The sequence below is a fragment of the Dreissena polymorpha genome, chromosome 15, assembly GCF_020536995.1.
Source record: "Dreissena polymorpha isolate Duluth1 chromosome 15, UMN_Dpol_1.0, whole genome shotgun sequence".
NCBI lineage: Eukaryota > Metazoa > Mollusca > Bivalvia > Myida > Dreissenidae > Dreissena > Dreissena polymorpha.
Genome location: NC_068369.1, coordinates 44857020 through 44882159, shown reverse-complemented (window position 1 = coordinate 44882159; position 25140 = coordinate 44857020). Strand labels below are relative to the sequence as shown.

General features: G+C 35.2%; 1 protein-coding gene across 1 annotated transcript in view; it reads left to right on the top strand.

Moving 5' to 3' along the window:
- Positions 1 to 7523: 7523 nt before the first annotated feature.
- LOC127860111 (protein C-ets-1-like) overlaps positions 7524 to 25140 on the top strand; it is a 73646-nt gene continuing 56029 nt past the window's right edge. Inside the window, exons 1-3 of the mRNA XM_052397925.1 lie at positions 7524 to 8068; positions 10183 to 10305; positions 16184 to 16316. Of these exons, the coding sequence (XP_052253885.1) occupies positions 7991 to 8068; positions 10183 to 10305; positions 16184 to 16316 (334 nt within the window). The 5' untranslated portion in view covers positions 7524 to 7990. The remainder of the gene's footprint in view (positions 8069 to 10182; positions 10306 to 16183; positions 16317 to 25140) is intronic.

Genomic DNA, 25140 nt, shown 5'->3' with positions numbered 1-25140 from the left:
ATTTCTCCCCAACTACTGACTGGACTTCAATAAAGCTTTATGGGAAGCTTAACTACCTTGAGGAGATGCGCGTGTTATTAGTGGGTTCTGGTTAGATGAGTTATAGCCCTTTGAATTATGTTGCTAAACCATCCATCGTATTATTTTGTCCAAAGTTAAGCCTCATCAAGACGTTTCCTTTAATCTGAATATATAGTGCAATATTGTGACAAAAAAACCTTTGGGGAGCATCACCCGTCTCCGACGGTTTCTTGTTAATATATCTTTAGATTTATCCACATGTGATTAATATATTTATGCTCAATGGGTTATTGTCGACTTGAATCGGCTTGAAGTCACCCCGGGGTGAATAGAAGCCGATTAATGTCACCCTGGGTTGACTTCAAGCCGATTCTTGTCAGCCGGGGTGACTAAAAGCCGATTCATGTCACCCTGGAAATAATGTTAATTAAACGTCTAAACCAATAGGAATAATTGAAATAACGATCGCATCAGAAACTGGAGATCGGATTTATGACACTATTTGACATTTTTAACGAGTCACAAAATTTAACAAACGACACGCTTAGTGGCTAACCTCAATAACAACTTTAATCCAATGATGGATAACAGTGAATCTATTCGTGATGGTGTTCTGCTTGTGGAGTCCCCCGGGCTGGTAGGGTGCCCGACCCAATCCATCGAATGGGCCCGAACCAAGCTACCGGGGGTCACTCATTGCCGCTTCGAGGTCCAGATCTGGGCGGAGAAAACCACGATACAAGAGAAGCTCTGTCGCAGTCGGGAGGACTTGCATAGCGTGGCTACCTATGCGCAGGGAGTCGGCGTGTCAATCAGAGTGATCGGCAAAAACAACAACAACCAAACGTCCGAATCGTTTTCCCGAAAATCCAGAGAATATAGCGTTCCCTGTTGTATTTCGTCACTATTTTTACGTCACATGATTTACGAAATAAATTGATTTGAATGAAAATAAAGGTACGGAAAGATGGTTTGGTAATGTATTTTATTGAATGAACGAAATAGTATATGTTATTAAAACGATAACATAAGGCAGAGTTTGACCAGAGGCCAATAATAAGCGTTAATCGACGTCGATGTCAACGAAGTGGAATTTTATCGAGTACCACCGTTCAAGTTGAATCGTAAAACGTACGGATCATGCAGCTCTTACGCAATATGTTGTTGTTTAGATAAATGTGTGTGCAAACGCGAAATATTTTGAACTTTTAAAATCACAACTTTAAAAATAAAATGATTCAAGTATAAACTTATAATTAAGATGGTACTAAATTAGTTTCCAATTATCCAAACTGAACAACGTTATAAATATGTGTTTACATTTTAAGCATTTATGTTTTGTGGTCGATTGTTCGTGTATATTTACACTCGTGTAGTTTAAACTGCTATCTATGGTCGTAGTACGCATTTATCTGAATGCAAATTTTCTAATAAATAAACGAAGTTAAAATCCGCCTTCAAGTCAAATACGTTATTTGTCTGCATTTTGTGAGTATTTCTGTGCTTTCTGTGCAGTTCCTCTTAAAATGATGCATAACTCTGTAATGACATTCACCTAACGTTTGGTCTCGCAGGCACGCTTTGTAAAATTTATCAATGAACTGTGCCGCAACCAATCAGAACCTAAGCATTACTCGGCATGCGCACTGAGTATTCAGAGCTTATACTTAGTTTGAAGTCGTTAAACCGAAGTTTGGACTATTATGTACCTCTGACGTAATTGATTTTCTTAATAGTGTTGGCGATAGTGGTGGGGATGGTGATGGAAGTGGTGAGAGGTGATAGTGGTAATGATGAAGGTAATGTTGGTGTCGGTGGTGGTGCTTGTGATGGTGTTGGTGATGGTTTTGGTAGAAATGGTAATGTTGGTAATGATGGAGGTAATTGGTCATGTTGTTGCTGTTTGTTGGTGTGGCTCTGGTGGTGGTGGTGATGGTGTGGTGGAATTGGTGGTGGTGGTGGTGGTGGTGGTGTTGATGGAGATATAGGTGGTGATGGTGGTAATTGTTATGGTGATGGTGATGGAAGTTTTTGGGGGGTATGGTGGTTGTGATGGTGGTTGTGATGGTGGTGATGGTGATTGAAATGGTGGTGGTGATGGTGGTGTTGTGGGCGAAGACGACGATGATGGTGATGGAAATAATGGTTGTTATGGTGGTGTTGGTGGTTATTGTGATGGTGATGGTGGTGTTGACGGTGATGGTTATGGAAATGGTTCAGATGGCGGTGTTGGTGTGGATGGTGGTGGGGATGGTTATGAAAGTGATGGTGGTGATGGTGTTGTTGGTGATTGTGGTTGATGGAGATTATGGTGTTGATGGTGGTGGTGATAGTGGTGATGATGATGGTAATTGTGATAGTGGGGTGATGGTGGTGGTGATAGTGAGTTTGTTGATGGTTGTGATTATGGTGATGGTGGTATTGGTGATGGTGGTGGTGGTATTGGTGGAGATGGTCCTTGTGATGGTGGTGGTGGTGATGATGGTGAATATGATGGTGGTGGTGATGATGGTAATGATTGTAGTGGCGATGATGGTGGTGATGGTGATATTGTAGTTGAAGGTGGTGGTCGTGATGGCGATTAATTAGTGACGGTGGTGGTGATTGTGATGTTGATGATTTGGTGACAGTTGTGATGATTGTGATGCTGATGATGGTGGTATTAGTTATAGTGATTTTGGTGGTTGTTTGTGTGGTGATGATGATGATTGTTATGGTTGTTGTTGTAGTGATGATGTTGGTGATAGTGGCGGTTTTGGTGGTGGTGATGGTATTGGTGACGTAGATGGTGGTTATGGGGGTGGTGACAATTGTGGTCGTTTTGATGGGAGCGGTGGTGGTGATAGTGGTCGTGATGGTGGTTGTGGAGGTGGTGATGATGATGTTGGTGATGTTTGGGGGGTGGTGATGGTGGTGGGGAAGGTGATAGAAGTCGTGGTTGTAGTGATGGTGGTGTTGGTGTTGATGGTGGTGATGATGGTGTTGTGGAGATGGTGGTGGTGATGGTGTTGGAGGTGGTTGTGGTATTTGTGATGTTTGTGATTATATGGGTTATGTTGGTTGTGGAATTGGTGGTGTTGGTCCTTGTGATGGTGGTGGTGATGATGGTGATGATGATGGTGGTGATGATGGTGATGATGGTTGTGGTAATGGTGATGGGGATTGTAGTCGTGATGATGGTTTTGGTGGTCGTGATGGAGTTTGTTCGGTGACGGTTGTGATGATTGTGGTGCTGATGTCGGTTGTGTACGTTGTAGAGATGTTCTCATGTTACTTTCTGGTCGCCAAACTGTTATTGTCGCCATCCAATCGGTTTCGAGAAAGCTCATGAGGGCGGGGTTATCTGGCGACTATTATTTTAGATTGGCGGTCATTTAAGTCAGCGTTTACAGGAGATTGTTAAACAAATAATTACAGTTTTACCATTTAGGTAATATAAAAATGTAATTATCACAGTACATTAAAGATAATGTCGGGCATCACCCTCACACCCTTTAACTGAAATTACTTATGAACAGTTAAAAGCAAACGGTGAGCAATTGAATCCTTATGGCGATTAAGTTTTGAAAACAACAACCTTTAAAGGATCTACGTACAACCTTTAAAGAATCTACGTGGTAGCAATTTAATGTCAGTACATGTATATTTCGATTTTCTATATCCATGTGTTGTTATTTGCTGACTCAAGTCCCTTCGTACGAATCTTAATAATCCCGTGTTTTTAAAGGGATCTTTTCACGGTTTGGTAAATTGACAAAATTGAAAAAAGTTGTTTCAGATTCGCAAATTCTCGGTTTAGTTATGATATTTGTGAGGAAACAGTATTACTGAACATTTGCCATGGTCTAATATAGCCATTATATGCATCTTTTGACGATTTAAAAACCTAAAAATTATTAAGCGTTGCAACGCGAAATGATTGAATAATTTGAAGAGTTCTGTTGTTGTCGTTTAAATTTGTGGAACTACGAAGATTATTATATATCGTATAAAATACGCTTCTTATGTAAGCTTTGCAGGATAGCTCAGTTGGCTAATGCGTTTTAACTTCAGAATTCTGGGGGTCACTGGTTTGAGCCCTGCTGCGAGCTACTTTTTTTCCTATTTTAAATTTGACTTTTGATTTTTTACTGGAGCTTTAAAATTTTATGTTTACATTTATCAATATAAAGTATTTAATGACAAACTTCAAAACATGCCAAAATCTGTGAAAAGGCCCCTTTAAAAGAGTGCGACATTGTTACTATCGTCTTTCAAGTTACGCGCATGAAAAGCGTGCGTGTTGCAACATACCAGATGCTGTAATTAAATATAGACGTGCAATTCAGTATGTAGTATTTTATGATGAAAAATGTTTAACGGAATAAATGCACACGATGAGAAATTATTGACCCATTTAAACTATAGAAAAAATATGTTGATTTACAGCTTAAACATTGCAGTAGATGGTACGTTCATAAAAATATTTGTGATGGGTGGGAGAGTAGAGGAGTTACGCGCTAATGTCAGTTCATGAAAATGAATAAGCAATGAAATGGAAATACATTAAATGAAGCATTTAATTTCAGGCGAAAAATATCAAATATTTTTAATGCAGTTTTATTGAGAATTTAATACAATAATCGTTGATACCAATACATTTTTTATAATAATTATGTTGTAATTCATTCTTTGTTATACTCACTGACTTTTCTTTAGCGCCAACTTAGATATGCGTTGACTTTTTCATCTTTGTTATCATAAATGGAGTTTGTGTGAATACTGCATAAAATTATGATAAACTTTTAATCAATGGCATTTTCCTCTTTGATGTTTTTTAATCTCAACATTGAAGACAATTAAAGGTAAACTATATGGGTGTTTTCAGTTTTCGTGGCCGGTCGATTGGCCTACGTTAAAAAGTCGAACTTAATGTCCTGTGGCTGTAAATAATATTCAAAACCTTCAAAGGGCGAACAACTGAAGTGCCTTCAGCGCTTTGATCTATATCTGAAAAGAATCCGAGTATGCGACTTCAACTGAACAAAATGGCATCCAAGCAAAGATCTATCAATATGCAAAGATTCGTGTCATCGCGAGTTCTCGAATTGATCAGTTTAGAAAACCGCTGAAACAATTTCATATAAAAATCATCTATTTTATTTCAGCTCTTAGATTGTATATGTTAATGATAATAAATATTAATAATTACATCTTTGGTCTTACTCTTAGCCAAAGGTGATAAATAAAATTAAGCTACAAATCAACAAAAAAAATCGGAATTAATGGTAATTAAACGTCTAAACCAATAGGAATAATTGAAATAACGATCGCATCAGAAACTGGAGACAGGATTGATGACCCTATTTGAAAGTTTAAACGAGTCACACAATTTAACAAACGACGCGCTTAGTGGCTAACCTCAATGACAACTTTAATCCAATATGATGGACAATCACTGAATCTATTCGTGCTGGTGCTCTGCCTGTGGAGTCCTCCGGGCTGGTCGAGTGCCTGACCCAATACCTCGAGGGTGCCCAAACCAAGATGAAAAAACTCAAACTGACGTCATCATCATGGACCTTGCAAAGGCGTTCGATAAAGTGCCCCATAAACATCTCATTTACATACTCAAATATTATGGTATTTAATGTAATGCTCTTAATTGGATCACAGACTTCCTTCATGACCGTACCCAGACAGTCGTCCTGGAGGGCCAAACATCGCAAAAAGTTCCGGTAACTTCTGGCGTTCCCCAGGGAACTGTTCTTGGGCCGATCCTGTTCCTCATCTATATGAACGACCTGCCAGATTACTTGCAGCACAGTACACTTCGCTTGTTTGCAGACGATAGTATTATCTATAGAGAGATAAAGTGCAAACAGGATGCACAGAAGCTGCAAAATGACCTGGAGGCCGCGGGTAGATGTGATCAGGATTGGCTCATGTTGTTTCACCCCGATAAATGTAATGTATTAAGCATCACCCGTCAAGCTAAACCTTCTCTCTTCCAATACCAGCTACATAACCATACCTTAGAAAGTGTAAAATCATCAAAATACCTAGGCGTAACTATCCAAGACAACTTAAAGTGGGATCAACATATAAATTCTATCACCAGTAAATCAAATCAATCACTAGGATTCCTTCGCAGAAATCTCAAGATAAATAACCCTAAAGTTAAGGAGCATGCATATAAAGTAATAGTTAGACCAAAATTGAATATTCTTCTACAGTCTGGGACCCCCATAATAGTAACCAAATTAACCAAATTGAGAAGGTGCAAAAAAGAGCAGCTCGTTTTGTCACAAACTATTATCGTACAGGACCAAACTCAAAATCAGTCACAGAAATGATCAATAAACTTAATTGGCCGTCACTTCAAGTTAGAAGGGCAAGAGCAAGATTTATACTCTTCTATAAAATTGTGAACAACATAGTAGCCATTCCATCAGCAACAATTAGCAACCTCTTAATCCCCAAATCTTCTTATATGAGCACTAGGCACTCACACAACCACAGATACAGACATATAGGTGTATTATATGACCCTTACAAGTTCTCCTTTTACCCTAGAACCATCCGTCATTGGGACATGTTGCCTATCACCGCCTGTACAGCAAGCACAGTTGACATCTTCAAAACAGTTGTCACTTTGCCTGTTGTGCTGCAGGTAATTTCTCAGCAAGCCTAAACAGCAACCAGTGTACATAGTTTTATCTCTGGCACAATTTTGCTTGGAACACAAACCTGTATATACAAAACTTTATCTGGCACTATTTTGGCTTCTGATCCAAGCATGTATCAAACACAAAATTTTTTACCCAGCGCCAGTACATAATCACCAGTTAGGTTTATCCTAGTATGGTGGAGTACTGTTATCACGAAGAAGAAGGAGAGGAAGAAGAAGCTACCGGGGGCACTAATTGCCGCTTCGAGGTCCAGATCTGGGCGGAGGAAACCAAGATACAAGAGAAGCTCTACCGCATTCTGGAAAACCTGCATCTCATGGCTACCTATGGGCAGGGAGTCGGCGTGTCCATCGGAGTGATCGCCAAAAACAACAACAACCAAACGTCCAAATCGTTGTCCCGAAAATCCAGAGAGTATGCCGTTCCCTGTTGTGTTTGGTCACTATTTTTCCGTAACATGATTTACGTCATAAATTGATTTGAATGGACATAAAGGTACGGAAAGATGGTTTGGTAATATATTTAATTGAAGGAACGAAATAGTACATGCAATTAAAACGATAACATAAGGCAGAGTTTGACCGTACGAGCGTTAATCGTAAAACGTACGGACCAGCTATTGCGTGTGTTCCTGTTTAAATAAATGTGTGTGCATACGCGAAATATTTTGAACTTTAAAAAATCAAACCTTTAAAAATAAAATGATTTAAGTTATAACTAATAATTAAGATGGTACGAAATTACTTTCCAATTATTCAAACTAAACAAGGTTAGAAATATATGTTTAGATTCTAAGCATTTATGATTTTTTTATCGATTGTTCGTCTATATTTACGCTTGTGTGGTTTAAACTGCTGTATGTGGTCGTACTAGTACGCATTTATCTGAAGGCTGCCTTATCTGAATGCAAATTTTCTTTTAAATAAACGAAGTTTAAATCCGCCTTCAAGTCAAATACGTTATTTGTCTGCATTTTGTGAGTATTTCTGTGCTTTCTGTCGGGGACCTATACACACTGTCCCTGTTTCTGTGCAGTTCCTCTTAAAAGGATGCATAACTCTGTATTCACCTAACGTTTGGTCTCGCTGGCACGCTTTGTAAAATTTATCAATGAACTGTGCCGCAACCAATCAGAACCTAAGCATTACTTGGCATGCGCACTGATTATCGGGTTTCAGAGTTAAAACTTAGTCCGAAGTCGTTAAACCGAAGTTTGGACTATTATGTACCTCTGACGTAATTGATTTTCTTAATGCTGCCAATGTAATAAGCAAATTCGTTACATAAAATAGCGTTTTATGAGTGGAGTATTGACTGTCAAGCGAGTAAAACTGTTGCACAGTGTCGCCATTCACGAAAACGGAGCAGCACGCTTGGTAAGTAAATATCTAGGTCAAATACTTATACGAACGTTGACGAGTGACGTCACGCGCACCTGCTATATGACCCGAGTTTCTACTGGAGGGCAAAAAGCGCATATACAGAAGCTCTATCTCAATATCTATCTCATAGTACTGCCTTGACAAAATCAACGTTTTTGTTGATAATCATGCATAATATCAAATATAATTTTAATTATGATGTCTGAAAAGACATAAGCATGCAAGGAACTTTATTTTTGAATAATATTGTTATTATTTGTTTTTACTTCAAACGAACTCGGGAGTGGAAAACCATTTAAGAGCACATACGGTATATGGTTACCACAAAATTTCTCTACTTGCACTTCTTTGCGACCATTTGAAGTTAAAACAAGTCTCAGAAATTGTAATTCTTTCAGAATAAAATAGATTTAATGAACGAAAACAATTGAGGATGAAGACAAACAACAAATAGATAGATTTTATCTTAGCAACATACCTGTATGCATGTAGTAACCTCTATATGTCTAAAAAAACTAACCTTGTTACACATTAAATAAATTTTATCGATTAATGTAATTGATTTATTTAATTGTTACACCAGTTTTGACACTCTGTGTTGCAGCATAGGTTTTAAATTGCACCTTTGTTCATCACAAATCGATTATCTCGTTATGATCGGAGACCGTCCAGACAAAGACAACAGGGTGTCATAAACCAAGGCACATTGGGTCCATGCCATAAACCACCTGTAGCAGACGATTGTCTGTTCATTAAACACAATTCACGATACCTCCATGACATCTCTTGGCATTTTGAGAAATCAGTAAAGCCAAATTTTAAAGCAAAAAAGAAAAGTGGCTTCAAAAAAATATTTCAACATTACAAAATGACGAAATCTGTCAGAAATGGATTAACAGGAACTAGTGCATTATATTAGCCAGTTAATTGAATCATTATAATACAGTGTTCAATAAATATAATTTTAACATATTGTGCAGTATTACTGCTACGTAATTAAGGGATCCGGCAAATGTAAACTTCGCTAGTACGTGTAAAGATTTTACGTTACTTCAGTGTACACAATACCATCATGAAAAGAAGCTATCAAAATATGGTAAAAAATACTTGCGTTAAAGAAATGAAATTTATAATGTGTTTATAATAGAATGCTAGACTTTAAATTATCACTAATTATCACTAGCACGGACTCTAGATGACAATATACGCTCCGTGTCACTAGTAAAGAGATTTCAATATACATGCAAAGACAATTCAATTTGCATAATATGCAGGGTTTTTTTCCGCGTTTGTATGATAAAATTTATTAACATTGGCATTCAATGTTAACGAAACGAAAATTTATTGATTGGAAAAGTATATAACCATAACATTTAAATTTTTTATGTATTCCGTTTTTGGCTTTGTTTGATAATTGATTAAATGCACCTCTTACAAGCTGATGAAAAAAAAACCTATCCATAACACTAATAATTATTATCAAATTAATAAGTGTTTTATTATTTTTGCAATATCATTTATTAAAGTCTTACTATCAGAAACAATAAGGCAATTTCATTGTTTTGTTTTGTGGGATTGTCAGTACACATGTATTTAGTATTCCCACCACGTTTACTCTGATGCTTATAACTACATTGTTTTCATGAAGAGGGATCGATATATATATGTGAATATACATTTATTGGTACTAAATATAATATATTAGCACTATTTTTTTTTAAAGATATTCATTTTTATTTCGCATTTGTTATCAAAATATTGACGAAGCAAAAGCCTTTTATACATGCTTTACGTTACTGTAACCAGTGTTTTTGCCCTCCAGTCAATGCGCATGCGCGGAAATATCGAAATGTAAACAATAACAATCAACGTTCGTATAGTGTGATAGCGTTCATGTTAAATCGTTGAAACTTGTATGGTTTAAGTATTAAATGATGTCTTTTGTTTATCAACTTTGTATCTTCTTTGATTCAGATGCTTTGTAATTGGTCTGTAAGTAAAGTAATTACATTGCATTTTAAGAACTATGTTATTGACTTTGTTTATATTGACGGTAATGCGGTCCAATTAACGGCACTGTACATGTTGTTAAGTTTACTTATTTTCAGGAAATGGATTGCGACTTGATGCACTTTGACTACTGCACCGAACAAGAAGAATTCTTTGAAGTAGAACGGAGAAAGATGCTATCCAAGAAGAATTTTGTTCCACCCCTTCAAATCCGAAAAACGGTAAATATTATTGCGCTCTTCAATATCATTCATGAAAATAGTTCGTTTTGGTTACAATGCACTACAAAAAAAATCCGCACGAAGCACGTGCAAAATAACATAATCTGATTAACTGTCTTGATGTTTGTTCATCTGATGAAAAGTGTTAATTCATGTTGGTTGCCCTAAAAGTATTGGTACAAGTCAACCAAATTTTAACTTGGTCTAGCAAATCCACAAGTTAACTACGCTGGAAAACTGGCAAAGACTAGTGGACTGGACTATTGTGCAAAAGGGGTTTGAACCTGCCAGCTCTTAATTTTGAGTCTTGCTGTTACCAACTTGCATAATGTGTACTGTCTGTCTGCGTTTCTTTCTTATTATTTTGGCAAGTTGTAAGGGTTTCTTAGGATTAGAGCAAATTGGGTCATTATAAACTAAAAATTCTAAACTGGTGTTGTTGGGGTTTCTGCAAACAAAGTACATGTATTTAAATTTGAGAATAAATATGACAAGTATGCTATAAAGTTGAAATTCGCTGCCTCTCAAGAATGCTGAATAACAACTTGCAACAGTAATAAAAGTGCATTTAAAACTTAAAATACAGAAAATAATGTTTTTCTGGTTATTATTATTTCTTAAGTTTTTAACTCCACTAAATGAAATGTTTCACCCTTGGATCCTGCAAAAATAAGTTTCATAAAACAACTTAGATCAAAGCTATTCTTGTGATGGATAATGCTAGAGCCATTTAATGCCAACAAGTAACATTGTTTTTCCATTTATGACCACTGTTTGACATGTTTGCCAGTTGTTTTTCTCTCACATGACATGAAAAAAACAACTTTCATGTAGCTGTTGAGTGGTATTCTGTGAGCGGATTTACTAGTTACAAGAAATTAACAAAGCTTCAGCTTTGTACATTGGAACAGACAAGTTTCTTCTTGTTAAATGGGTGTATCACTTGTAAAAAATATATGTTCTTATGTCGCCAGCACTTGTATATAAATGTATGGTCAGAGCTCCAGATAAGGATTTGTGAAATTAGTAACGGTACTGCCACAGACAGAAAAAAAGGAGTAACGCTGAAAATCAATTAGTACCTATACTACCATATTCAAAAATACATGTAGTATTGTACTACCCGTGTTCATGGATAAATTGAAGGGTTTATAACTAACTTTACAGAAACATTTGCAGCAATAATAATGAATATATTTAGCTTCTTAAACAGTTTCTTTATTAGGTTTTCCATTCTGAATTACAATGTATGATGCATATATATTGACACATTAAAACTTAGACTAAGTACTATTTTTTTCATTTACTTGACAAGAAAACATAAGCCAACTAGTAAGCTAAGTAAATGAACACTATTAAATGTCACTGTCTCATATTCGGTTTTCCACTCTTTTTTTTGGATCCGTTTCCAATTGTGTTTTCTATCGTTTTAAGCCACCAATGCAATCAAATTGTTTCATATTGGGGCGACAATGTCTTTTTCTGGGTTTACAGATTGAATGTTAGGATGGTTAGACGACGGTGTCTAGCCATTATATGACAACAAAGTGTTTTTTGACGGCCTTCCGTTGCGCGCAGACATATTGTTTTTTAAGGGTTTACGAGTAAACGGAAATCACGCGACAAAATAACAATAATACCGGAACCCAGTATACAATTTTTCGGTAATTTAAATTAACAAAAAGCGCCGTTAGGTTAGAGACCAGCACATCACGCCGCGCTGACGCGAATGTATCCGTACGGCCAGATTTATTACGTAAATGCGTTAAAAGGATATTAAAGTCGTAATTGTACATCCATTTTATAAAAATAAATGCGTAAACCTTCATTAAAAAGCGGTATTTACGGTTGTACGGCTCTTATCTGGAGCTCTGTATTGTAATTTAATGGTTGTGGATATTTGTTTTCTGTTTTCAGAATTTAGAAAACACTAAAAAAAATCAATAACTCAATTAAATTAGCAAAAGACACCCCTTTTAAATCATTCCTGAATTTTCATGTAAAAAACTGTACAATTATAAATATTTAAGTGGAGTTAAAAACAATCCCGACTTAGTCTATGACCTTGAATAAATTAGAATTGTCTTTGGTTTGTACAATAAACTGTTTTACTTGAGCTTCTTGTAGCCAAATTATGAGAACAAAATGTGTATATTATTATTGTGTTTACAGCTCCTTTCTATTTGTTGAAAAATAATATTTAATATTAAATATGACATACACTTTTTATGTTTTACGTATTTGGACTATTGAATTGTCACATTTGAAAAGTTCTGTGCATTTAATCAGCTAGAACTTAGCATCTGTATGACTGGCAACTTCCCCTTTACTCTAAAAGCAAACTAATCAAACAACAAGAAAGTAAATGTTGCTTTTAAACTAGCAAAATGATAAATTTTGCCTCAGCTGTCAAAATTGTTTGCTGAAAACTGTAAACTATGACTACATTTGCCGTAATGCTGTCAGGCCAGTGCGGTTTTTCAAGTGTGCCTTATTAAAGTCAATTTGACAAGTACAGCACTTAATTAAGACTTCTTTGGCATGTGGGATTTTTCCCCTCAAGCTGTTTAACCCATTTATGCCTAGTGGACTCTCCCATCCTTCTAAAGTGGATCAATTTATTTCCAAAATTAGGGATGTCTAGTATATTTATTTCTATATTTAGAATATTTCTAACAGAAATTCCTTCAAGCAAACAGCGCAGACCCTGATGAGACGCCGTATCATGCGGCGTCCCATCTGGGTCTACCCTGTTTGCCAAGCCAGGCCTTTTTTCTAGACGCTAGGCATAAATGGGTTAAAACAAGAAATCTCCCTGAAATATTATGACAGTCTGTTGACACAAAAGTGGTGCGATTTGGAATATGAAACAGCCTTGAGTTGCATATATTAAGTACTCATGTACAGTGTTTTTCGTTTAAGATTTAAAGTTTCTGTTTTAATGTGAAATAAATGTAAGTTTTAAGAGGCTACTTAATCCTTAAAAGAGTTGTCCCACTAATAAATAACTTAGGACTTCATTTTCCCCTTTTTATGCATATTTCTGTTTGAAGTTTGAAAACAAAGCACTAAATTGTAAACTAAACAGGAAAAACATCACATGAGGTTGTGACAATAAACAAAGGGATCACTATCCAGAACATGTCGTTATTTTCAGTTGGATATGCAGCTTAAGTTATACAATGGTATCAGGGGGGGGGGGGTTCTGCTATGTAAAAAAAGGCCGTTAAACGGACCCGATCCGAAAGCAAACGGACCCAATCCTAAACCGAAATTATAAAAAATAATTCCAAATTGCAAACATAACAGAAATTAATTTTTTTAGAAAAGAACGTTTTTTTCTTTTATACCTAATGATAAAATATGACATTTCTGCAGTGAAATAACAGCAGTGAATAGAACAAATAGTTATTTTCACCGGTGAAAACAACAAATTTTCAAAACTCCTTTTTCTATTTTTAGATTATCTTAAATTATTTGTTTACATATTTTCTATGATCACGAGTGAATTGAAATCGACATTCCACCGAATCCAACATATTTTCTTTTTATTTTGTGTTTTTTCACAGTTAATTTACATTGTAAAAGAGTTTAACTAGACAATTCCGCTGGTATAATGACGTCATTTTGTCACACTAATGAAATCATTTTGTGTTTTGAAATGTATTGAGGCACGCTACGGGAGAAACTCCGAGAAAGGGAAACTTTTCAGCAAAAGGGAAACAGCTGTTAATTATTTTGTTGAAAAAGGGGCATCAAAGAAACAGAAAATTTGTTCATGTCAGTGTAAGATCGTTTGTTATTTCACTCGTGATCATAGAAAAATAATATTTTCACGAGTGGCTGAAAATATATTTTCTATGATCACTTGTGAAATAACAATTTTTAGATCTTACAATGACATAAACAAATATCCTCTATATGACTTATGATTATTTTACTCTATATCTCAATTGTATTTTTTAAACAACTTTCAAAATATATAACTAAAATTTATATGATTTTTATCCAAAATGGCCAGGAAAACCCCTGTTGTGTCAATATTTGTTCATTAAAAATCCCCAAAAAATTGCCACATTTATCTATTAAAAAAATCCCCATTTGACCAGACTCCTTTTCTCAAAATGGCTGGAAAAAAACCTGGGTATATTTCTCTGTGATACTTTAAGGCAGGGATTACAAAACATAGTATGGTCTGTATTCTGCTATTTTTCAAAATTTTGACCATTCATCAAATTATGTAGTTATAAGCAATTAAGCATGCATGCATATTAGGTAATGAATTCAAAACTAATCATTTTTCATAGATTTATAATTTTCTGTATTTTAAGAATAATACTTTAATGGTATTCTAAAGATTTAAAAAAAAATTAAGATTGAATTCTTACAAAAGTGTTCATATCTGGGTGGAAAATCTAGGTTGAAAAAAAAACACCAAGTGAAGTTTTCTGTAATTGTAAGTCTACATTGATGTTATCTGAGTCAAGAATGAATGGATGTGTGGAAAGATAAGATTTCAAAATGAACAGAAATCTCAATATTTCACCTGCCTGAGAAGAAGATGTATTTGGAATTATAATGAAAGCATTTTCTTCATGTCTTATCTTCAAACTAATGTATTTGATTACCCGTCATGCAATAACACTCGTGTTCGATCAATGCAATATTGGAAATGATCATAACCTCACAATCAGTGGCCCACTAATTGCTAAATCAATAAAACCTGCTTAGTTCCGGGTAATTACATTCAAACATAGAATATTGAACTGCATTGAAGATGTTCTAGCTATGAAGGGGACAGCTTCTCGTGTAAAACTGAATTATTATCATGGCCTAGACTCAGTTCTAGTTTGAGCCTTGTTCCAGGAAAACAGGGCGTAATGTATGTGCGTAAAGTATGTGCGTAAAGTGTCATCCCGGATTAGCCTGTGCAGTCCACACAGGCTAATTAGGGATGACACTTTACGCTCTAACAGGATTTCCGTTTAGAAGATTTTTCATTTCCGTTTCTCTGAACAAAAAATTCCATACAATGGCAGGCTTTTTCCGCTCCATTTTGGGAAAACGCCACAATGGAATTTTGGGAATTTCGCGTCGTGAAAACCCCCATTTTGGGAAAAAAAATAATTGCAAAATTGGCTCAATTGGGAAAAATTATCGCATGTAAATAGTGTTTCTTATATTTCAAAGAAGCCGTTAACTGGTAAAAAACGACTATTTTGATAACTTATTATTAAAATTTTACAAAATATTATGATTATGTGTGATAAGTGAAGGTTTTTTAATCTGAATTTGCAGAAAAGGCCTGGCCTTTTTTGAGGTGAAAAAAATCGCGCGAAGCGCCGGATTTTGAGGAAAATTAGGAAAGTCTTAAATAATAATTAACATATTTTACAGTTTAAAAAAAAATTAAAGGCAGCAGATAATCTAATTATGCAATATTTCTATTTTCTACACCGGATGAGGTAAACTTATATATTTTAAGGTCAAAAAAAAAAAAAAAAAAATTTTTTTTTTTTTTTTTTGGAATTGGGAATTTTTTTTTTCAATTGGGAAAAATACAACCAGATTTGCATTGGGAATGGGGCCGAATTTCGGACCCGTGGCATAGGGCGGAAAAAGCCTGAATGGGAATGTGTCATCCCTGATTAGCCATGGCAGACTCCTCAGACTTCTTTGGGAAGATACTCTACACACATGCACTCCGCCCAATATCTTGTAAACAAAACATATTTTGTTGAAATCAAGGTAATTTACGTTCATAACAACTTATGCCCTTTTTAAATGAATTGCATTATTTTGGGTGATATTAGGGTTCATGTGATTGTCAAGTGCAGTGTGAAAGCTCTAGGTATTATTGTTGTTGTTGTTGTTGTAGGTGACCTATGCACCAGAGCCACCGGTTCCCCTCTTGTACCGACGACAGGAGAGCTCGGAGGATCACCGAGTGCCAAACTTGAGTAGCCTGCAGCGCGTGCCCTCGTTTGACGACCTGTCTGATGACAACTCAGGTGAGTGCACTTGTTACTAATCATTATTCCCGTCGTATGTATGCCGGGTGCTTGGCAGGAAGGCAATCTGGGCCGTATTCATCAAACAATTCTTAGACTTTGGTCTAAGAATAAAGAATATCCTTTAAATTGAAATATTTAGTTTTTTAATGTTGAGTCAAACTTGGCATAAACTGACCCTATCTACGTCTTTTTTTTTAAAGAACATTTTTTAAATGACATAATCAACAGTGGATGCCTGTATATATTCAAACGCTGGACATATTTTTTCTTGTTTCTATGCCTATTCTTTATTTAGACGTTTTGTAATCGTAGACTAGCCTGTGCACTTTCTGCCTAAACTTGATTTTCACTAAGGAAAGACTTCCTTTAAACCAAAAATACCATATAAGCAGAAAGGGTCTGCAGACTGCACAGCCTCATATGAGATGACACTGATGCAAATGCATTGCGTCTGCTTTCACAAAGCGAGGGTCATTTACTACTTCAGTAACAGGTCTAGTCAGTGTCTGAAAATATAACATGGAAAATTATTGTAAATTCATGCAGTGTCATTTGAACTTTTCAGATGTCTTTATTTGTATGTGTTTTTGTAGATCCAATGTCATTAAGACTGTTATTGTGTTTTACCTATTATTGTACCTCTAGTGCGGTTATGTATGGTAAACACAAGTGTTGTTAGTTTTGTCATTTAATGTCTTTTTAAGCTCTCTACTTCTCTGAATAAAAATATGTTATGAAAGGTATCTTGTTATGTAGCAAATATATTATGTAATATTCTTATATTAAGGTTCGTTTTGCCACAATGTATTGTTATGCTATGTGGCATGGTCGATGTTACGATTTCTTTGACAAACTTTTTGTAGCGGCTTTTGTATAATAAATGTATTTTCTTTATGCTTTTATCACATATTTAAGTTTATTTGGAGATTTCTAGAAGGCAGTTTTAAAAAGCTCACTGTTTTTAATGCGATGAAAATTTAATGAATAGAGAAGAGGCAGTGTTTTTTTCACCGTTTTGGGAATGGGGCCGGGGATTGGGAAGATTCACGGAGTTTTGACTCAAATTGGGAAATTAGTGTCGTTGTTATTTTGCTAAAAAATGCTTCAAAATTGAGTATAAAAGTGTGTTCAGTATTAAATTAACTTAGGTTCAACTTATATGGATGGGAGATTTACAAAATATTGAGATCTAAAAAAAATAATATTTAGATATGAAAGCATACAATTAAAGCTGACAAGGCAGGGGAGGTTTAGAAAAATAGAAAGGTTTCATCCAATAAAACTTCAGCGTTTCAATTGTCAGACATTTTGACACAGTATTGTTATTGTTCTAGTGATATCTTTGAATATGCATCAATTATATTATGGTTACACTGACACAATTACTTTCAATTGAATGCAATCTCGCCCATTTTTTCTTTTTGGCCCGATAATTACTATAATGGGTCCGCCAATAGAATGTGATACCATCAGTTTATCACCTGCCAGAGAATGAGATATTCACAGTGTAATTACCGTTTACAAATTTGGTTCATTTCTTCCTTTTGGTCCAAAGGAGTGTGTGAACAGTTTATGATTTATAGGTTCATAGAATCTTGTTCTGTATGGTTTCCATACCATTAACGCTTCTTCAATTCGGATCATTAAAGAACAATAAGTTTGTCTTTCAATAAATGTTTTTACAATGTTTAAGTAATTATTGACTTAATTATAATCACCAAATCAAATTAATCTGATTGTTTCATGTAAGATTTAGTCATACTAAAATCCATATCCCACCAATACCTTATATGCATTCCCCCAACATTGCGAAAGCAAAATTAATGCTGTAAACAAGTAACTAATTAATCATTCGGCTGATAGTAAAAAAGGCGTAATAGCCAATATTCTTGCAATTCTGCAAGTATTTGTTTTTATTTGGTACCAACTTGTCTGTTAAATATTTGCATACAGTATAAATTGCATGACTTTTGCATATCTTTCTTTATATTGACCTACATTTCTCTGCACAATTATGAATAAGTATGTAATAAGACAAATGGAAACCATCATGGAGTCTTGCAAAAGTCTGATCTTATTATCACAGCAACTCGTAGCCATAATTATTATTGCTAATTGAATGTCAAACAAACAATTTACTGTTTCTTTGCAATTACTGAATCATAAAACAAACATGAAAGAATAAAAACTTCTGCAATTTTGGGTCATTAAATTTGCATATCTGACTAATGCATTTCTAAGAACAATACAAGGGTTATGATGGTAAAGGTTTACAAGATAATTATTCCCTAATAACCATATGATATTCGTTGTTAATTTGAATGTTTTTTATCATTTTCACCGCTCATCGCAAATTTCTTGTGTGCTTGCCGCCATGGACGTGTGTAAAAACGGACCTTCTCAATCGGGATACATCGACTATCGTCGATATCCTCCGCAATATAGAGAGAGATGTGTGGATAGCAACGTAAAATCGTATTCGGCTACATTCACGAACAATACATTCAGCGACGACTCGACAAGCTTGATCGGCACTCGTTCTTGCCTAATGGCAATTGTTTTCAATAAAACGACCAATGAAAAAGCCGATACTAAGCAAGCGTTTGGTTAAGTCCATGTTTTATCCGGGCATTTCAGGGAATAGGTAAAAATCGTTAATAAATTTTATTTTTCAATGTTATGAAATTGCACGGTCGGCGGTAAAAAGGAAAATAAAATTAAGGTTACTGAATTTTATTTTTATTTCATTTTCGCAAAAAATAGGGTCGGCGGTCCTGTAAAACAGAAGATATAAAAATGTTGGCCTAATGACTACCCTGCAGAGGCAACAGTTTGTGTGTAAAACCTGTCTGCCTACCTAAAAGGTCATGGTCACACTTAAAGGTCTAAAGCTAGGATCAAATTCAACCATAAAACAGCTTGATTGGGGTTTAATTCATCATTCAATAGATAGATTACTAACCATAAATAACTACCAGAAGGAGACTGAGAGTTGTGTGTACCATGGGACTCATAACCTTAAATAACAAGGTTACACTCAAAGGCCAAAACTCAAATTTGGCTGTACACAGCTTAATTTTGACATAAGCAGATTTTGAGACAACAGTGGATTGAGGGGTAATCTGTGCCCTATGGACACCTCCTGTCTTGTTTATATTGAGAACCAAAAAAAAACTGCATTGATAAACAGAAAGCTACTGACAACATGGTTTACTTAATAGCCATAAGCATGCGTTGAATTTGAACGCCATTCTCATAAAGGGTGTCAAAATGGAAAATCAGAAGCACTTTTGGTCCAGACTGAGAAACCTTGGAAAAATGCATAAAACTGTTTTAAATTAGTTAAATTAAATGATATAAACAGTAGGTCTAGCTAATGTGTTGGATTATGGTAAAAGAAAATGCATTTTTGAAAAAAAGGAACAATTAATTTCAAGAAAGAATGCAGTCATATCCTGGCATGCCTTGGCATTTTAGACGTATCAAACCACCTTAAAAAGATGTGTTTTTTCGGAAATAAATGTGTAATTTTGTGCAGGGTTGGCAACAAACTTACCTGCAAATAAATGTATTTAAGAAAATTCTCACATGCTTCACATTTGTGTATCATAGGAGAGAATAATTTTCAAACATTAATGCCTGACTTTAATTATGATTTTCCCAACTTTCCATGCTGACTGGGTCAAGATGTACTGAGCATGGTGGTCAGCTGAAAAAATACAAGCCCCAGCCAGCCATAGGCAAAACATTGACACTATTGAAAAATCCCATGCCTTGAAAACTGCTACATTGCAGTGACCTCTTCGCTTTTTTCTGAACTCCTGGTAATGGAGCCATTTGCATGAGTATTTTGGAGAAAATATTGTTGTTTCAAGCATTTAAGGTGAATTTTTCACATCAGGGAGAAGATAAATCCTTGGGTAAAGTCAATTGAAGTGTAAAACTTAAAGTAAAAAAAATAATTCTGAGGAGATGACACCTGAAACTGATCCCTACTTAAAGCAGTTTGCCTCTGTAGTTGAATTGAAAAGTAGTCCCTGACCCTGAAAAGTAGTCCCTGACCCTGAAAGGTAGTTAATCAGGAATTACTTTTCAAGTTATCTACAAAGACAACAATCATAATTAAAGTACCTGTCCTTCATGTGAAATGGGCGATGTGCGAACAAATCGTACAATAATGATAATAAAAAAAATAATTATTGTATGCAATAATGATATTTACACTTTTATTTATTTATTTTTTTGTGGTCCTAAAAATATTTTTTATACATGTATACAATTATGTGTTTGGCTGTGACAATATCCTTGTTATAAGGCCCATTACAGAGGTGTACATTGTCAAAATTGAATGGCAAGTTACAAAAAGCACTTCAGAAAAAGTGCTAAACAAAGTGAAATATTTATTAAGTAGATTGTAAATACTGACATTGTAGCAAATTTTTCTTCTTAGTAAAATGGAATCTGTCTTCTTGAAAAATGATTGCATGGCATTTCTTACTGTTTACACTAAAATAAAATTACAAAAAAAAGTTTTCCCGAAATTCACAAAATTACAACTACCACTTGTGGAACTTAAATCAACATTTTGAGAGCTTCTTAATCGCTCAAGAGGTAGTACAGTTTGCACTGAACATGTTTTTATCTTAAGCCGATAAAGAAAATAAATGTAAAATCACTTGTCATGGCAACACATAAAGAGATATGGTATTATATAAATAGACTTTCATGTAACAGTAACTCGGTGCGTGTGTGTGTGTTTTTGTCTATTTCGCAATCCGCAATATTCTTATTTAAATTGCCTAATACGTGATTCTAATCCAGTCTCTGATCTTTGCAAATGTAATTAAATGCAAATCCCTCCCCCCTGCAGCAAAAGTTTTAAGCTGAATGAAAAAATATCTGATGATGTAAATAGGAGAAAATTCATGAATGGATTTTGTGGCGCATTTTGATTGGCTGGTAACCTGACACTGTGACCTAGTGACCTTGGAAACCTTAAACATGGTTTTGTGGCATATTGAATGGGGAGTAGAAACCACAAGTTACACCTTGCTGTACATGTACCTCAAATCATTTGATATCTGAATAATTGTGTGCTGGGGATCCCATGTGATTCCTCACCTGTGTACCTACACAAGGTTGAGTGGCAAACTGATGCACCTGATGAAGAAAAGTTAAGCAGATAGCTGGGTTTTGCAGCGACCTTCATGTTGCTGAATTAATCTTCTGGGATATTTTGTCCAGCAACTGTGACTTCAGGCCTCAAACATTAAGGGCATTAATTGCTCAAAGAACATTACCTAAGGCCAAAAGTATTCTGTTCTTTATGATTAATTAAATATGCCATATTATGTTATATTTAGTTAGGTTAAAATATGAATCCCTGTGAATAATTTTAAGCAAATATCATAAATGAATGCACCAAATTTACTATCGTGTTTTTTCTTTACTTGGATTTTAAGGGTTATATCCATTTGTCATCACTGTGTTCAATCGTATTGTCAGTTATACATAATGAAATAGTGAATTCGTCTCTAGCTCAGGCATATCTTACCTTTTGTTTGTCATTACCAACATAAATGAAGTTGAAACAACAGATATTTTGAAGTTATTCTGTTTTTCTTGGGATTTGTAAATGTCAACAAAATTACTTCATTGCAGGATTTGCTTGTCTGGCATTTTTGTATACGAGTTGGGACATATAGGAACACAAAATGGTCACATAGATGTAATGCATTAAACTTTGTCAATGGTTCAACTCTCACTCAGCAATGAATCTCAGGATATTTCCTTATACTCAGAGTACTGGTTTTTTTCACAAAATGGACTCGAAAGAGTCTATATAGATCCAAAGACTTTCAATGTAGTTGAGCTTAAATGAAAAGTTTTATGCTGCTGCAAAAAGTCAGCTCTGAAAGTGACATAGATCTAGTCATGACATTTAGTATATGAAAATTGTAACAGAATGGTTGCAGCTTCTGTGGCATCCTGGTATTTACCTCGATGACACAAATATTGCAGAGAATTCACGGAGTCAACTGAGTTCCTTTATAGCACAAGCAACTCCAGGGTAATCTAAATATGAGGCTCACTCTGAAAAAAACCTTGCTTAATGCATGAGAATAAAGTATCAACAATTTCTCCTTTTATGGAATTGTTTGTTTAATTTTAACCTCTTTTTAAGGTAAATCCAGTTAAGGTGAAAAGTTTCATCTCAGTCTGCACAGGCTTATCTTGGACAAAAGTTTACATAATTATGCATTTTACCTGGTTTTCCCAGAACACAGATCATATATAATGTTCATCGTAAGAGCTCAGATGTTTGTTGTACAAAAAGTTTTCTAACAGGGCACTGTTTCGCATTTTGACTTGACAATCTGGATTCAAACCAGCTTTTTAAAAAACATGTTTATTATCTGCTGAGAGTACTTCAATTTCCGCGTTAAAAGCAACCTGTCCGCCATTAGGATGCAATTTATTGTGAACATTCTAATTGTGAGGCATAAATTACCCTTTTGCAGTCAAAATGACCCCAGATCCACACTGGGTTAATAACTACCCCTAGAAAAACACTCCGACCAAAGTCATTTTCAATCATAATTTCATCCTCATTTTTGTTCTCCTCTTTCTCTTTGACTCTTTGCCCGGTCAACATATTGCTGTTTTGAGGCTGGTTATTAAATGTTCAGAATTGTATCAAGATATACAAATTGATACAAAAATGAATTTGGCTTGGCTTGTCTGAAGTCCAAAAAGGTCAACAGGCTGTCATAGATATTAAGGGCAGCATTTGTTATTGCTGAAATAATTGTATTCATGCCATTTTTAGCATAGGTGCTTGCACCTATGCTTAAGGTATATACCACATTTTGAAAATCCACATCGGTCGGTTACCCTTTATGAAGCCTTACCTGATCACAAATCAGACGAAATATCTACTTAATTTAGTAAATGGTAATTCTTATAATTTTTTTTTGGAAACGTTTTTCTAACGTTTTCTTCCAAGAATATTGCTGACACCTTTTTTAGTGAATTTTTCTAAGACCGTTTTATGTCAAAAAATCTTCTTATAACCTAAAACAAATTTCGTTCGTAAAACAATTCTGTTCTTGTTGATAGTGACCTCACACCTTATTTCTATGGGATCCCAATTTCTATTTCCTTCGTTTACTGTTCTGTGAGAGGTCAAATGTTTACATAACTGAATTCATAAGGCCCTGGTTTAAGTATATGTAACATTTCATCGGTTAATTATCAATAGAAATTAAAACATATTCTCAGCAGGAAGTGGGGCATAAAGCACTTTTATTCTTTGAAAATGTGTAAAAAATGGCGGAGTACGATGAATGTTTTCTGATTTATGACATGGATTCTGACGTGCCTTTCTATGGATTTGATGAAGTAGAGTTTAAAAGTAATAGAGATGTGTTAATTGAAGTTAAAATGATTTACTTTGAGCCAGAAATTAACGTTACGAGTAGAGTTAACGGTTTAAATGTGGCATCGGATTTAATGGATTCGCGCGAATTCTGGACGAGTGCTGTGTCTGTAAAATATTAAATGGAAAGCTGTAAATGTATCAAGTCGTAAAAGAAAACGGATGGTTGCATAATGGTATGCGTGAAATAATGTAATTCTACGTATTTATTTTCATAGTTATGTCATTTTGTAACCATTCACATTCGTCACTATTTGGAATTCCCGTTTCTAAAAATAGAGCATTTTGTTAACAAGGGGGGCGACTCGTGATGTCAGCAATCGTTAAGGCTACAATATACTAAATAATCGAGTCATGAAGGGCTGTACTTTCTAAACAAATCATCATATTTTCCTCGAAGGCATGTTATACACTTTGTTCTGGTTTTATCGTTTGGAAATATTGATAGGGTAAGCATAGGTGTTCACTACTTAATCCCTGAAATAGGATAAAGTTGGAGATTAAAGTAAAAAATGGCACTGCAAAAGATTACAATCCACTAGAAAAAGGCCGAAAAAAAGGCGCAAAAACAGTCGATTTTGATTTAAGTCGAATTTGTTTTTGGTTTGAACATGACAAATCTTTTTTATTGCTTAAAGCGATTCAGCTAAGAATGCCCGTCAAGAAAAGGTATGGTTATGGGGGTCTCTATGTGCAAAATGTTGTATTTATTTTCGCTCAAAGTTGTCGCTTTTACATCGAAACATATAAGGAAACTATTTAGTATATTTTGACCTAAACATTTACTTCAGCAGCAACTTCCCTGTATCTTGCAACTATGCTTTCAGCGCCATCGGCGCTCTCGTTTTCCTTTTGTTCATGTTAATGCTGGCTGTCTTGATAGGCAGACTTGCAAACAGTGAGTGGTTTGCTTGCTGGCCCTCTGGTATGATGGAGATGTCCTGATTGGGAAGCAGTGTTCAGTGCATGTCCCCACCCTGCAATGGTTCATTGACAAACTTTAATTTCATTTTCATTCATGGGTGAAGCTGAAGATTCATTGAGAAAATTGCTCTAAAGCACCCTAGGGGTCAATCCCCTAAAGTTAATGGGTAAAGCTTATCGTTTGCAAGTGATTGGACAGAACAGTTGAACAGGGGTCAGAAAGGTATTAAATCAATGAAATGGGGATCATGGCCAAAAGCCCCTGAGATAAATTTGTTTTATCAATCATTAAAAGGTGGGAAGATAAAAGAAAGATCATTTGGTTGGGAGCTTGTTATTTGATCAGTTTAAAAAAGATGGCCTTCAAAGGTAGTGCAAGCCCAAAGGTTCGTTTTATAGCCGTCTGATTGGTTCAAATGTATATGTGGAAAAAAACAGCAGTATGATTTTCATGGTGTT